This window comes from Oncorhynchus tshawytscha, linkage group LG04, assembly GCF_018296145.1.
Source record: "Oncorhynchus tshawytscha isolate Ot180627B linkage group LG04, Otsh_v2.0, whole genome shotgun sequence".
Lineage (NCBI taxonomy): Eukaryota > Metazoa > Chordata > Actinopteri > Salmoniformes > Salmonidae > Oncorhynchus > Oncorhynchus tshawytscha.
The window spans coordinates 73,240,755-73,252,215 of NC_056432.1; the positions used below are offsets into that span (position 1 = coordinate 73,240,755).

Genomic DNA, 11,461 nt, shown 5'->3' on the forward strand with positions numbered 1-11,461 from the left:
CTAGAACAATCCCAATCCCAAAGCCAAAACTCTGTAAAGTCTAGGCTGCTCTCCTAGAAGATGTATATCAGAAGCTAATGGAGACGGCTGGAAACTACAGGGGGGCTGAAGGTTCACCACGATTAGCTCGTGTAACTGCTGAAGGTCAACGCAGCTCTGCTGAGCAGCCACAAGCCTTCATAAAACCATGCAGCGTATCATTCTTTTCACAGTGTTTCATTATGGATTGTTAACCTTGGCTAACTCCCCAACTAACGCTTTAATCAACTGCCTGTAATGTCTCTGATACAATGTTATCATTCTGCTTCTACTTCTCATTTATCAGCGGGTAGGAAGGAAAATTGTACCTGTGCCTCATTAGAGAAAGAAGAAAAAAAGAAAGCAAGCTCCTTTTCCAGGATCTGCATGTGTCTGGGAAGACACACGTATGTAAGAGCTTCCGAAGAGGAGAGAGGAAGATTCAGGGTTATTGCCCATTGTCAGAGAAACTAGATCGTTTTCCTAGAAAGGAATGGAGTATGAAAGACTTGTCAATAGCATGTAGTCTCAGGAGGAAACTAAAGGACTCCTCAATGCCGAGGCCTCTTTCTCCTTGGCCTGGTTCCTACCACTGGCATCCCACACCATAGCCACCTGTGAGGAAGTGTTCACCGGGTCCCAGTGCAGTGGCAGTGCATTAGGTCCCCCTGCCACAAAGAGATGACCTCCAACAAAAAGCCTAAAATATCAGCTCAATTTCCCAAATGTACTAGGGGAGTCTTCATAAGACAAATACATGGCAGAACCCTCTCATCAAGTCATCAGTTTGCAAACAATTGGAGGTTGCAAGCAGTGACCTCTAAACCCCACAAGAATGGTTGCCAAGAGACAAAAGAGATCTAAACCAACTAGCAGATGACTTTTCAGAATCTTCTCCCCCCACATCAATACTGCTTTCAGAGATCCAGATGGAGGCCAGCAGCAAAGTGTCCCCTTATTGGGCCTTTATTGGTGCATCCTAAATGCAACATTGAATTACGGCAGGGGAAAGGGGAGGCACGCTTTTTGTTTAACACACAGTACTTCTGAGGCCAATAAAAATCAGCAATGAAGCAATCACTGTATAATTTTTGGAAACCATCTACAAAGAGACCACTTTCCAGTTTGTATATGCGTATGAAATAAATATTAGAGCCGAGCCAGAGCATGAGAGAAACCATATGTTGCTTGGTGGATAAAAAAATCATCCATAGGCTAGTGCTTTCTACAAAACGCTACATGTCTTTATCTTTTCTCCAATATATAAAAGTGAACTCCAACTAAATAGTGATTTACAGTAAATGTGTGGTACATTGAGAACAGATAGAGAAATGCTACTCGGGGGGAGTATGTTACATCTCAAAAGAAGGGTTCAGAGCCAATATGTGAGAGGGATTTGTGTGGTTGCAAGACGTGATATTTTATTGAGAGTAATGGAGCACCCCATAGGCTGACAACAACTTTATGATTATTGAATATGTTAGAGAGAGTTTGATGTTTTAGAAAAATATTGTTTTTTCACTCTAGCTTTTTCTCTTTCCCTGTTTTGATATTGGGGCTCACTCACCATGTGTCTTATTTCATATGTTGGCATAATGATGAATAGTTTTGGGTTGTACAGTCAAGCATTTTTATTCAGAAAAACATTCTAGGCATCACTGTGAACTGACTGCTTTGGAAACTACAGGCAGGAGTTGTAACTAGAATTGTGTACCTGTACACAAAGAAATGAATACTAAGTATGATATGTTAGATGAACTCTTTCTGACAGAGAGGATAAATTATGGATAGGCACTACTATCCAGTGAAAGAACAATGGACACAATCAACAATTTAAAGCCATAAATAAACAACAAGAAACAGAGACATTCTCCCAAGAACAGCTCTTTCAAAACTCTCAGAGCTAGGCCTACACAGAGCAGAGAGACAGACAAGGCCATGTCAGCACAGTGCCTATGTACTGTAGATCTCCGCTACCATTTAATTCTAACATAAATGATGACAAATTAAATTTCCAGGAAAAACAAAGGACTCTTCTGCAATAGAATATTCTTATCATTCTAATGCACGTCTATAAAAGAACCAATTAAAATCTGGCAGAGTGTGATGGCGCTTTTCCAATTTATATTAGCTTTTGAGGAGACTTAAAGTTTATTTATTAGGTGAATATGACTTTAAATACTACACTATTAACGCTGCAGCAAAATTGGATTAGCAGAGAGAGATTTTAACATTTACCACATATATAATGTTGGGGGAGGGGCGATCTACGATCAATGACTATGACCTTCTGAGGCCAACATGGCTTCCCTATTTCCATAACATTGACTCCAGCTGTTGGCTTGGGGACCTCTGCACTGGCTGGGAAAATGTAAGAAAACAGTTTGGAAATGGAGATTAACATAGCCGTTAAAGTCAATGTGTTCTAAACGTGACACGGATTATTTGTTTACTACTGTATTACAGTAACCAAGGCATAGGTCCAAGTTACATTAAATCACCTATTGAAAAACAGTACGTTGTTACTGTGGTTCATTTCAGTCTCCCATTTAAACATTCAAATAGCTGTTGTATTACTCCATTTTCTGTGCTCTTTGTTCAGCAGGTCTGATGGATATTTGCCGACCTGCTGACATTGTCTTCTCCCTAAAGGACGACCTGGTGGTGACACACACTGAGCATTTTGGGAATGTTGCATGGTCATGGTGGTGCTACGGGCAGCTGAACAAAGGATAGCTGGACTAATCACCACAGTTTGACTGTGTCTGATATTGCACCCTATTCCCTATATAGTGCACTTATTTTTACCAGGGCCCTATTCAAAAGTAGTGCAAAGGGAATTAGGTGTCATTTTGGAAGCACATAAATCTCCTTTGCCTTGTACGTAACATCTCTCTCTCAGTCCCTACAGCACATAGCTCACTAATGAGGTGACATTTCACACTTACAGTCACGACAATGCACTGCTCTGCAAATTAATGTAATAATAACAGTCAGCAATACCTTGATGAGACGGAAAATACGTCCTTTCTGAACAGTAAGGGATGGTCTGAAAAATAGCACAGGCAAAAATTCTAACAATTGAACTTTTAAGTCTCGTTTTCTTGACAGGACCTCCTATTCACGTGTTGAGTGAAGGGGGTCATGCATATTTGATTGTGTAAAACGTCACATTTCTAATCTATCTACTAATTCAATCTGTGTTGGATTAAAGGTTAAATCCAGGGGAGATCAGTTAAATGTTTTGATACAGTCCTCCGTCAGCCCATTACGAGGCATTAGAAATTAGATATGTGAAAAATATGACGGCTGTCTCACTGCAACAGTGCTTCAAAAATAAATGTAAGTGTCTTAACTGCAAGGCTAATCATTTATAGGACACAATTTATTGAATCACCCAGACAGAACTGATTGACTGGTCCTACTGCTTAATTCACAGTTAAAGTAGTTTCTGTGGCACATAGAGAATAAATTATTCTCTTTAAAGATGGAATCCTTAATGGTGAAACTGCCACGTCAATTTGGGATATTATAACACCAAAGAAGTTACAGCAAACAACGAACACAGTTGTTTTGCCTCGAACATCACTGCATGCTTCGATAGAACAGCAGAATATGTACTGCACAGGAGGTTGGTGACACCTTAATTGGGGAGGATGGGCTCGTGGTAATGGCTGGAGCGGAATCACTGGAATGGTATCAAATACATCAAACACATGGTTTCCACATGGTTATGAGCCGTCCTCCCCTCAGCAGTCTCCACTGATGTAGTGCAATTTGTTGTACCACGCTGCTCATTTCCATTTGGACGCTGCTCACCTCTGTTTAGTCGACAAAACAAAAACAATAACAATGGCGCTGGGGTGAACAGATTCTATCTTTAATAAGTCAGTGAGGTTGATGCTGTCAGAGATGTAGCGAGACAAAGACAGATTGAAATGGTTTATCCTGGTGAGAAAAGTAGGTCTCATGGTGAGTTAGTAGACCCTGGTGTGATATAAAGAGACATGTTAGGCTTGCCTAACGACTCACCCTGAATTTAATTCCTCTGCTCTATCAATCGCTCCATACATTCAGTCTGAAACTGTTGTTTGTGTAACTTCAAAATGAGGGGCATTGTACAGAACGAATTCATCAGCGATTGGATCTTCTCTAACAAGTCAAACCAATCAGAGTACCAAAGTTAATGAAAACATCGTGTAGGCCTGCTCTGGACCAATCCATCGGTTTCTGAGACCAATCAGAACGGACGGAATGTGTTCACATTCTAGAAATTGTTGGGGAGAGAGGCAAATCCAGACTCAACGTGAGTGCGGTGGAGCTGTAACAGTGACACGGCTTTTGGATTGTCCAGAGAGAAAACAGAACAGTCTCTCTGTTCCATACTAGCATACTACTTAAAAGGAAGCAATGTATCGGGCATGTGTTCTATGTAGTAGGCTAGTGTGGACATTCCAAAATCAAATCACATTGTATCTGTCACATGCTTGGTAAACAACAGGTGAAATGCTTACTTATGGGCACTTCCCAACAATGCAGAGAGAAAGAAAAAAGAGATAATAGAAAAATAGATACACAATGAGTAACTTGGCTATATACAGGAAGTACCAGTACTGAGTCGATGTGCAGGGGTACGAGGTGATAACATGGCTATATACAGGAAGTACCCGTATTGAGTCGATGTGCAGGGGTACGAGGTAATAACATGGCTATATACAGGAAGTACCAGTACTGAGTCGATGTGCAGGGGTCGAGGTGATAACATGGCTATATACAGGAAGTACCAGTACTGAGTCGATGTGCAGGGGTACGAGGTGATAACATGGCTATATACAGGAAGTACCAGTACTGAGTCGATGTGCAGGGGTACGAGGTGATAACATGGCTATATACAGGAAGTACCAGTACTGAGTCGATGTGCAGGGGTACGAGGTGATAACATGGCTATATACAGGAAGTACCAGTACTGAGTCGATGTGCAGGGGTACGAGGTGATAACATGGCTATATACAGGAAGTACCAGTACTGAGTCGATGTGCAGGGGTACGAGGTGATAACATGGCTATATACAGGAAGTACCAGTACTGAGTCGATGTGCAGGGGTACGAGGTGATAACATGGCTATATACAGGAAGTACCAGTACTGAGTCGATGTGCAGGGGTACGAGGTGATAACAGGGGGAAGTACCCGAGTGATAACATGGCTATATACAGGAAGTACCAGTACTGAGTCGATGTGCAGGGGTACGAGGTGATAACATGGCTATATACAGGAAGTACCAGTACTGAGTCGATGTGCAGGGGTACGAGGTGATAACATGGCTATATACAGGAAGTACCAGTACTGAGTCGATGTGCAGGGGTACGAGGTAATTGAGGTAGATATGTACATATCAGTAGCTATAAAGTAACTAGGCAACAGGTTAGATAATAAACAATAGCAGCAGTGTATGTGATGAGTCAGAAGAGTTGGTGCACAAAGGGTCAATGCAAATAGTCCGGGTAGCTATTGGTTAACTAACTATTTAGCAGTCTTATGGCTTGGGGGTAGAAGCTGTTCAGGGTCCTTCTGGTTCCAGACTTGGTGCCGTGCATGCCCATTACATCATTTCATTCTAAGTAGTATGCTATTGTGGATATTAAAATGTAGCAATACTGTGTAAACTCTATCTACATGCAGCCTGCTGGCTGATGATGGTGATGTGAGAAGAGGAGATGGAATGGATTCATGAACACTGGGTGGTGGTTGGATTAAAGATGGTCTTCATGAGAGCTGATCAGGGTTATGGACTGTGTGAGCATGAGATTTACATATTCAACACCAACCACAGCCTCTCTTTCCAAATCCACCTTGTAAAGGCAGTTAATTGGTCCCAATGTTGCACACAGGTTCAGTGGACATATAGACGAGGACTCTTAAGTGTTGATTTACGTCACTGTAAAATTCAAAAGTACATACCGCAGAGAGATTCAAACACAAACAGGAGGACTCCCTAGTTGTGTTTGTGTGGTGTGTGTGTGTGTGTGTGTGTGTGTGTGTGTGTGTGTGTGTGTGTGTGTGTGTGTGTGTGTGTGTGTGTGTGTGTGTGTGTGTGTGTGTGTGTGTGTGTGTGTGTGTGTGTGTGTGTGTGTGTGTGTGTGTGTGTGTGCACATTGCAAGGAATGATGCGTGTAATAGCTTAGATCATCTACGGCACAGCCATAGAAAGCAGAGAGTATGATCTACTAATGTTCCACCACAAGTCCACCTCTAATATACAGTATATGACTGACAGTCCGGACACAGCTTCCATAGCAACAACTATTAGGGTCTTCCATGCAGGAAGCTGAGCTGAGCTGAGCTGATAGAAGTTCAGAGTTAGGACAAAAACGTAAACACTACATAGTTAATCACATACACACATCAGTTGAATTAATGTAGATAGGACCAGATGAATTGGGGAAATTGTCTGAATCTGCAGAGTAACTCACTTTCGGACGGAGAATCCATTAGCTCGGGGGTTCCAAGTACTGTACTTCAAGTGAGTGAGCTAAAAATTAACTTTCCCAATCTCAAATGGAAAACCGGGTCTTTAATAAATCTGTTGAACTAGGCGTCCGACAAACTGTAATTAAAATGCCCAGGAAATACATCAGCTTTTCACTTCCTCAACATTTAAACATTTAAACATATAACTTCGGTTACATCCATCAACTTTAGAAAACGGCAAAGTAAGCAGCTTCTCGGGGTACCAGCGATTTAGAGTCCTAGTAGTGTTTGGACATGTTTACAATGTGTGTGTGGTGAAATGGCACCAGCTGTGTACACTGACAAGATGCACATGGCCCACTGTGTTTGAAAAGCGTCTTAACCCCTTCACTACCACTCCACAGACAGGACAACAAAGACCATGGGAGGCTAGGCCAATCTGGCTGTAGGGGACAATGGGGAGATATTGCCCCAAGGGTTTTCTGGTGTGAAGGGACTGTAATTTAGCATCTCTGATTTATGTCCTTTCTGCTTTGTTTCCTATAGATATGCAAGGAACAATAGGATCCAACCCATCCTCAATCAGGCTTTTGTTTCACCTACATGACTCATTTAAAGGCTCAGTAAAGTCCTAGAGTAAGCCGACTGCAGCTGCAGCCTTCCATCCTCATGTGTTATGCTGTGAATAACTTCCCATTTGTTGTTCTTACAGTGTATGTAGTCTATTACGTATGACAGACGAGTGGTTGATACAACTCAAAGTTGAAATATAATCCATTGATAAGCGCTTCCTTGAATAAGAGGAAACATATACTGTATATTTGGTAGAGTCTCAGAGGCCATTTGTCATCAGAGCCAATCAGCTGTTACTATCAACCCTACTTAGTAAAACACACTTCCTGTTTACAGCAGTTGTCATTGAAAGGATTCTTGGAAGACAATCAATCACTCTTCCGTAATGACACCTTTTTAAACCAACAGGAAAGTATGGCTACGGAACAGCGGAATAATTCAGTCAATCACAGTTAACACAATGCTAATGCATATTACACCATCTTTGGATCTGAACATAGCCATCCACAATGTATAATCACTCACTGGCAGTATTAGTAATAGTTTCACAAACTAAAGCTCTGTAGTTGTAGCAGTGCTGCAGGTGCAACCCATTCCTCAGCTACACCTGGTAACAACCAACTAATTACCTCTACCAGTGCAGCTAATAAAATGTATATTAAATATAAAACATTATTAAACTTCAGGGGAGTATAGCACAGGACTATAAATGTGCCAGTAACAGGGGAGGAGGGGGGGGGGGGCACGCACATGAACAAAGGCATTTCAGTCAATCAAATGGTCAAATCATTTAGACATGCTAAATGTACACCAGTACAGTTGAGAGAATACCAAAAAAGATCACAGCCTTTGGTAGTGTCCAATCTGAAGAGCTTGCACAGTTATGTAGACCACAAAATGCCCCACATTTTAAACCAAGGGGGGACATATAAAATATTCAACTTTTGCGACAGAAAGGGAGAGAAAATACACCCTGATGACCAGAAATAATCTAGGCGTGTATTCATAAGGTTTCACAAGTGAAGCCGGGCTTCTTGTAAATTTCACTGACTAAGACCACATGTGCTCAGTATAAACCAAAGAGCCAGTAAAAACCAAGTCATTATCCCAGATAAATTGAATGTAATGTAAGACTGCACACAATTTCTGAAGTACCAACTATCAACCAATCAGCAGCTAAAAAGAGTCCCTGTGGGTATATACCCCTAAACATAGTTGCCTTGTGTCCCAGCTTAAATCAAAGCACTTTACCAAAGGCACCCTGCTGAGACTGCCCTGTCATACACCTGAACACAATCCACACCATTAAATGTTAAAAAGGTATAGAATAATATGTATTCTATAAGAAGTGTGCTTTAAATCAGCTCTTAATGACATTTATCATCAAGGGTCTGAGGTTCAATTCTACTAGATTACTAGCAGCTCATGTTCCCTTGTAAAGTACATGATATTAACACATTCCATTCATCTCATTGCCATATCATGGCTGGATTCATTAGTCATGAATCATGATGACTGTAATACCTAATTAAGTTTGTGCCACTCGTTTGGATGTTTCTGTAGATTTAAAAAACAATCTGTAATGTTTGAAAGTGCCTCTGGGCCCCATCGTGATTAAATCTGAATTATTTCCTCAGACAACATTTTGAGGGTGTTACTGTTTATACATCACATTAAGTACCCATTGACATTGACCAAGGCACTGTCACAGCTTCTCGGAGTGGTAACTTGACATGAAAGCCATAATAAATAACTCTGTTATCAACCCAAGTTAATTTGAGTCTATACAACTTGAAAACATGACACAACATCTGGATGACTAATGTTTCCTCTCTATGAGTTTGGTGGAATCAATTTGGGGATGATGTGTCTTGCATTATGCAAACACATGCAAATCTCCCTTCCACTCAGTATGCAGAGGCTTCTGAATTGGCATGTGATATGTGGTTTGTGATGAGACATGTTGCAGAGGGAGTGCTTCATTTCCTCTCTCTCTCAGACTACAATTGCATTTTGGCCTATCCCTGACAGAAATACTATTTCCTTTCTCAAACTTTGGCCCGGGGAGTTTTCAAGCAAACACAAAACCACGCTTTATCTATTATAGGACAGTCAAACAAATGTGGTTGCACTTGGGAGCTTTAACAAGCCTGGGCTATTTGGCTAAGCAGACGCAAACACTGCTCTGGTCTCAGAATGTTCTCAGAACACGATTATAGTATGTTTTCTACTGGTTGTTAGAGGATGTTCTGGGGAAAAGTCTGGAAACTCATTTGATATGGACTGTCTCTCTCTCTTTTGGTAGCTACCATGCTTCCACATCCTGAAGATGTTGTCAAATAGAGCCATTATCCTTTTCAAAACAAATACTCCTTTGTGCTTGTGATACAAAAACACCAAATATCTGCTGCTGGTTGTGTACCAAACCACCTGTCAGTCTGGGACTGTTTGTGGAAGGATATCTCACATAGGATAACCCTACTAGGGACAGTATGACATTTTTTCAAAACACTGCAACAACACATCAGTAAACAGGGACATATTATCTGTGAGCAAAAGAAGGGATCATGATCTGAAACGACTGCAGTTGAATCAGACATCAGATATCAGATATCAACATAAACAACCGGCTCACTTCAAGGATAATTAATGCCTTTCACAATTCATGAACTGCCCTGAAATATGACCAGCTCTATAGGTAGTGACATCACTTTATCATGTGCCTTCAGTGAATCTAAAACATATGAACTGCATGTTGAATGATGATGATGGAATTATAAAGTATAAACACTGCCCATTAAATTATTAAATGATTATGGATCAAGTCACTTTTTAAAGGCTCTGTCACACATGTAATCAAGTTGATCACTCATCGTAAAGTAGCAGTGTCACTGCCACCTGGCATGAATAGCTTACTCTGCAAGAGATAGGATACCAAAACTTCGTCCAATTGAGAGATGTACTATATGAGAAAGCATTTCAACGCGTAAACATTATGACATGCAGAAGTCCAGCACCAAATGAAGATGGTAAACTTGCCTAATTGATAAAAGTGTGTAATGCACTGGTAAAACGACCTCTTGTCTTATTGTGTTATTCTGTCTATTTTATAAAAGCTTTGTAATGCCAATGCAGAATAGAATTAGATGATGGAGTAGCCTAATTAATTATCAAAGAAAACATTCCCAATCGTGTACAACACCATTTGTCATTATATTAGTCTGTCCGGACTCCAGAGGAATGGGGTTTGAATACAGTGTGCAGAAACATGATAGAAGTATGCAAAACAATGTAGAACGCAATTGCTCACCTTATTATAGTTGTAGTAGCCCAAACAGTGGGAAAAATCCAGGTTTGGTGGGTCTCCTGGAATAGGATTTCCTCCGGCAGTCGGATAAAACCGTACATCCATGATGTACCAGGCAACAGCGCAGCTGTACTGTGAACAGAGCTCAATTTGTTTCTACCTTTTTACAATCCACGCGCACAGAGTGAGAGAAAGGCGGCGAGGCGGGCAAGCTTTATCGGGACCGTAAATCAAAGAAATAGAAAGCGGGATAAGAAGGGGTAAGGGGTAAAATACGACGTTTTGTTATTCCTCTTCTACTTGTTAAAGAAGCTTTTCATAGTTTTGAAACCCAAATAACGGTCGAGCTATATCCAAACTCGTCCTCAAGGTTTATGATATCTGCGCCAAGCAGTGATGTTTGCCCATACATTTAGAGGCAGCTGCTGTACACAAAGAGGCCACGCGACCGGCAGGGACAGACGGCACAATCGTCTTTCCCCTGTTCAGCTTGCGAAACAAAATTGAAAACGGAACTAACGTTATAATATGTGTATAATAAGACGTCCGGCTCGCAGGAGAGTGACTATCCACGTAAAAAGCGCTCGTTTCCCACCAAAAGTTGTTTTTCCTCAAGTTTGCGCAGTAGTTGGCGAAGGTGCATAAAGCAATGAGGATATTGTATTCCCTGGAATTCTGCTACAGTGTTCCACCAGTGGAGAGTGGGGTTTGGGACAAAAAAATGATAAATTTGTGCGGTCAACCAATAATGTGGAATTAGTAGATTTGCTATACAACACCAGATAGATGCTTGGTTCCGTCTTTGGCTCTGTTGATGAACAATGTGTGAACAACTTGGGTTACTCCCCGAACACAGCACGCCACTCCCATTTAGCCAGCATCTGCTTCAATGAAAACACTAGATAGTTAAATTTTACACGGCTTTCAGTCTCTGGGGATACTTTGATTGATAGATTTTATATAAAATATACTTAATCAGCAATATACACGGTTTTACAGCAGTTGCTCGATTGAGAATTGTTTATGTTTGTAATATACTGGTCATATTTTTTAATGTATTTTGTTTAACCAGGCAAGTCAGGTAAGAACAAATT

At 41.0% G+C, this 11,461-nt stretch overlaps 1 protein-coding gene across 1 annotated transcript in view; it reads right to left on the bottom strand.

The window, feature by feature from the left end:
• Nucleotides 1-11,208, bottom strand: part of LOC112249610 (TOX high mobility group box family member 3) — a 68,261-nt gene extending 57,053 nt beyond the window's left edge. The window contains exon 1 of the mRNA XM_042321204.1: nt 10,371-11,208. Coding sequence (XP_042177138.1) covers nt 10,371-10,472 — 102 coding nt within the window. The 5' untranslated portion in view covers nt 10,473-11,208. The remainder of the gene's footprint in view (nt 1-10,370) is intronic.
• Nucleotides 11,209-11,461: the final 253 nt, after the last annotated feature.